The sequence below is a fragment of the Lygodium microphyllum genome, chromosome 2 (genome assembly GCF_053477565.2).
Source record: "Lygodium microphyllum isolate KBCC chromosome 2, Lygodium_microphyllum_v1.1.10, whole genome shotgun sequence".
Taxonomy (NCBI): Eukaryota; Viridiplantae; Streptophyta; class Polypodiopsida; order Schizaeales; family Lygodiaceae; genus Lygodium; species Lygodium microphyllum.
In genome coordinates, this window is record NC_141136.1 from 188,688,877 (window position 1) to 188,694,292 (window position 5,416).

General features: G+C 41.7%; 1 protein-coding gene across 1 annotated transcript; it reads left to right on the forward strand.

The window, feature by feature from the left end:
- Nucleotides 1-1,854: 1,854 nt before the first annotated feature.
- LOC148040729 (dirigent protein 2-like) lies at nt 1,855-3,258 on the forward strand. Its single transcript, XM_087667040.1, has one exon. The coding sequence runs from the start codon at nt 2,313-2,315 to the stop codon at nt 2,910-2,912; it is 600 nt and encodes a 199-aa protein (XP_087523166.1). The 5' UTR covers nt 1,855-2,312; the 3' UTR covers nt 2,913-3,258.
- Nucleotides 3,259-5,416: the final 2,158 nt, after the last annotated feature.

Here is a 5,416-nt window from a genome sequence, read left to right on the forward strand (position 1 = left end):
AACTGAAGTACCCAATGAACTTTAAGGTTTGATCAAGTTGGGTTAATAGGGTACGCCGTAACCCAGGATATAGGGGATCTTGCCAAGTTGCAAGTCATCCCGGATCGAGTGCTGGATGCATTCGAAAGGAAGGATTCATTCCTTAGCAATTTGCTAATAAAAACGATCAATGGAAACGTTTGTGCTTGCTACAAATTTTAGAGCACTATTTGGCTTGGTTTGACCAATGAATTAAAAGATAAATGAATATTTATACTTCAGGTTGAAGGCCTAAAGGGAGAGGCAGCTTCAGTTACCCTCGACTGCCTGCCTTACCCTAACCAAGGGGGTTGTTGACCGTGTCGGGAACGTGGACCGAACCCGCTGCAAGATGTCTCTCTGTTGAGCGCTACTTGGAACAGGAAGACGCTTAGGTGCTAGGGGGGGCTCTGGCCGTAAATCCCTCGCCCTCGGGTCCTGCACAAAAGGCTAAGGTGACTTGGGATTGGATCTCGAGGCCCGCATACTAGTCTATGGGCGGGAACTTGGAATAGTGAACCCGTGGATTGGTGGATAGCCTTCAGGCGGATTGTGGATAAGCCTACGGGCTGGACTCTTTGTATTTCAAAGACAAATATGATGACATGTTAATAAGGAACTTGTCTGATATTGTTTTTTTATGTCAAGTGATAAGATTACGTGAAGGAACCAGTGCCTAATGGGTTAATTAAAGAAGCTGGTTGTTACATGTCCAACTAATGTGTTAGATAATTAAATAACTAAAACAATTCGAAGAAAGTGCGGAGGATGGGCCATGGGTCCGTCCTACTGATGGGTGGTCCCGATTGGCCAGGAACTTTTCTTAAATCACGAGGAACAGCGAGATGATCGTCAAAGGACAGAACAACAAAAGCGTGACCTAGAGTTATGTTTTAATCCGATTTACGTTGTTTTAGGGGAACAAAATGGGACTATGCCTTATGGCAGAGAGGTTGAGCTTTGCTTCCCTCTCTTTTCCCATTCTCCTTGAACCAAGTGCAGTGTGAATCTGCTTCGGACCTGGCGTTTTTCTGCGTAAAGTAGTTCGCTTGGGTCCGACGCTAGTTTCTGTTAGAAAATGACCAATCAGGAAAACCCTAATTCAGGGTGATCCTAAATGGGAACGGCCGGAATACTTCCGCTACGTGGCAGACGCGGAATACTTCCACTACGTGGGAGACACTACGGCCGGAATACTTCCACTACGTGGGAGACACTACGGCCGGAATACTTCCACTACGTGGCAAACACGGAAAGCCCTAGATCGCAAACCCCGTAACATTCCATGGGAGTGCCGGGCGGAGGTTTCTAGACATCCTTTCCGATGGACTGCTATGACGTGTCTTGGATGATACAGGTGGGCACGTTACATGTATATACTTGGCCAAGAACCCGAAGCATTTGGAGAAGACTAAGCATGTGGATCTAAAGTATCACTTTATCCGTGGGCTAGTGGAAGACAACAAGTTAGAGATTCTGTACACACAAACAGAATCTATGTGGGTAGACTTTTTGACGAAGTCCTTAGCTGGAACTAAGCATGATTTATGTTGTAATAATCTGGGTCTCAAGAATATTTAGTGTTCAAGGATTAAAGGGGTGTATTAAAATGACTAATCGCTTGAACATCAAACTTAGCATAAACACTTTATGTTATCTATTTTAATTACACGAGAGACATAGTTACAAAACGTCACATGTGATGAAACGTCACAGATGTCTCGACGTATTAAGATGTATATACCAATTCAGATTAATACAATTGATAACTTCTGCATATGCTGAATAACAGCGATATCTTTCTGTTATTACTGCAACCGACTTCCTACATAGCCTGTATGATCCGCTGGTATCCGCAAAAGCTGATTTTGACAAACGCTGATTGGCCAGCTTTATAGTTGCAACAAAAGCTTCGAGATGACGCAAACCTGACCACGCTTCGCGTATGCTATAGAGAGGTGTAGCATGTAGGTCGATCCGCTGGTATCCGCAAAAGTTTGATACGGCCCACTAACAAAAGTGCAAGTACTATCATGATGAGAGAAAGCACCGGTACCTCTCTTGTTGTGTTCATGAGCACAAGCATGCCGACTTTGTGCGACCTCTGCTTGGAAGGGCCTATCCTGGGCCTCTCTCTCTCTCTCTCTCGTATTTTCCGAGAGAGCAAAATACCATCAAATCGTCAGAGGCCTACCTGCTAAACTAGATATTGCCAAGCCATGTCGTTGGGCGCCGCAGGATAGCTAGCTCTGATTATTACCAGGAAGCTGGACGTAGTATCAAACTTATATCACATGTCGGGTGTGCAAACAGTACCAGCTCTCCGACTAATTCTCCTGCTACTGCTACTGCTATTACTCTCAGCAAACCAATATTTAATTACGGATCATAAAATTATAATACTAGCAGCAGGGAAGCGGCCGGAGAGCTGGCACTGCAGTAGTATAGACACCATTCGATATAATTTGGTGTTCTACATGCACGACCTGCCAGCGTCGTCGGATCCGTCGTCAGTGCCGGTGGCGGGGGGCAATCTGACGACGAACCCTGGGCTGGGGCTCACCGTGGTCTTCGACGACGTGCTGACGGACGGGCCCTCCCTCTCCGACTCCACCATCCTGGGCGCCGGCCAGGGCACTTACATCTTCGCCTCCAGGACCTCCCCGGACCTCCTCCTCGTCTTCACCGCCGTCTTCCGCGGCAACAGCTCCTTCAACGGCAGCACCCTCTCCTTCCACGGCTCCGACCGCATCCTGCTGCCCGTCCGCGAGATCGCCGTCGTGGGCGGCACCGGCCGCTTCCGGTTTGCCCGCGGCGTCGCCGCCATTGAAACCGCCTCTAGCTCCGGATTCAATGCCGTGCTGAAGTTCAATGTGTCCATCGTGACGATGTGATCTAGCTAGCTTTTCATTAGCACAAATATACAAATACAAAAACCTTCGATTCGCCAAAATTGAGGTATTTTTAAACCAAATTGCATGTATTTTGCTAATTGTACAACCACGACATTTGTGTAAATTTAAGTCTTATACCTTCTTTTTTCAACATTCAAAGGTCTTATCAAAGAAGGGTAGCTTAGTTGGAAGGGGTAGGTGTGTGAGTGTGAATTGGTCACAAACAAATTCAAATCCCCTCAACTAAGCAACTCGATGATGCTTTATCCTTCAAGATGGAATGCCTCTTGTCGGGGTTGTGGCCTAATGTCCCATGTCTATTAAATAAAATACCATCATGCAACACATTTAAAAAAAAAGAATTCTAGCTTTTGTCCAAGAGAAAATTGGAATTTATGACTTTTTTCATTCAAGGGGTCACCCAAAACCTTATTCACAATCAGTTATTAAAAGAAGGGAAAGTGTCCTAATGCCTTACAGCTCAACATCTATCAAGACCAAGTTTATAACTTTAAAGAGTCACGAGTTATACCCTTGGTTTAAGGGTGTGAAAAATTTTGAACCATGATAAGTTAAAATCACACGTTTTGTAAGGGTTGCATGGGCTAACTCTTGTTCATAAACCACAACAAAGTAAGGCCTATGTTGCATCACAGGATTCCTCATAGTTGTTCTCCATATGAAAATGCTCTAAGGGATCACTGCTATAGCAATTGTTAACGGTGTTGGGCACCCCTATTCTACTACATTTAGGAACTTACCTTGCCCAACCTTTTAGAACTATAGGGACAATCATGTGGGCTTTATCTGTATGATGTGTTGTATGTTTGGCCCCAAGTTTTTACAAGTGGGGAAAGTCATGGATGTGGGCTTTCTCTATGAAGTGTTTTACATTTGGCTCTATTTTTGTGAAAGGAAAAAGAAAAGTGGTTTACACTTAGAAATGTTATGCCTTTATTTCTCGTCCAATCCCATGTTACCCTGAATGTCACATAGTTGAGAATATATATTTACCGTTGAACATAAACTTGGAATGCTTTAAGTTACAACCCTATTTTCCATAATACATTATATTGTTTCATTGCTTGCCAATGGAAACCACATGCATTATCCACAAACACATAATTTTTATATTTTTCAATGTTTAGCCGTTGCAAGAAGATGGTTACATCCAATATCATCAGTATTGATAGAGAAGCAATGTTCCATATGACTCCAAATAGTACTTCATAGTGCCAATGAGCCATATTTGTCAACTCCCACCCTTGAAAAAAGTAATGTTACTATCAATAAGCCAATATTAACACCACAATGTTTCTACGATACAATTGCAAAATGTTTTGGATATTATTTGGTTTCAAGAGAGACATTTTGCTAAGCTTCCCTCATACACTTTTTTTTTTCATATGAGCTTTGAAAGCTTTTTGTTTTTCAAAAGAAACATTTTGCTAAGCTTCCCTCGTACACTTTTTGTTTTTCATATGAGTTTTCAAAACCATATAATTTTAAGTCAAGACCTTACAAAAGTGATGCTAGTATCCTAAAATTTTGAAATTTTACTATTGTTGGCTTCTTGAAAAGTAGCCTAATTTTAAAAGAGAACATTAAAAGAAAGTGTAAGATAAGAGAGTGATCATTTTCTACCTACAAAACTTGTAAATTTGTATAAAACCTTATCTATCCATGGTAGCATGATTTGAGAAAAGTTGACTAACTAGTATAGATTTTAAATACCTTGAGAATCAAGCATTCCAAGAAAAAAAAGAGCTAACATGTGCTTGGTACTACTCTAATATATACCCAATACTGCTACCTAATTGAACTGTAATATCTTCCTCTCATGAGATGCATCGTCTCTCTTGCTAACTTATGTTCAATCACCTCATGAGTGAAATGATGCATCATTCTCACTTCAATCATAATTAGTGTTGCATTTATCTAAATATTAACCATGATTTTTGAAGTCTTAGGCCTTGCTTCTAGGGCATCAGTTACACCAAACATACAACAATTGAGACATAAGATAGACTTCTATTCTTTCAAAAGCTACAATTCACTTTGATGAAAATCTCTCACCTTATCTTCTTGCCACTTGGCTCTAACTACTCATGCATCCTTCTCTATATCCCCAAGAATCCAAGAATACAAGACTAGTTTAAAGGTATAGTGAATACACCAACTTACCCTCCCTCATTCTAGTCCAAATAAATTGATACCAACACTCCATATCCAGTATCAAGAATACCTATGATAAGAGAAGATGGAAAATAAAAATGAGAGAAAGAAGATGAACAAGAGCTTCTCCATGCTAGATTCCTCACTCTCTCACAATCTCATAACCTCACGCACAACTCCAAACTCAACCCACTTACCATGGATGGGAAGAGGAAGAAGAAAATTAAGAAGAAGACGTAGAGCTTCTATATCTTTAAATCCATCCTCAGCAAGCCTCTAACTCTCTCTCTCCCTCACTCTAAATAATGGAGACACTATGATAGAATAAA

Excerpts from the sequence above, each read along its gene's own strand:
- LOC148040729 (XM_087667040.1), top strand. The coding sequence starts at position 2,313 with ATGTCGGGTGTGCAAACAGTACCAGCTCTCCGACTAATTCTCCTGCTA.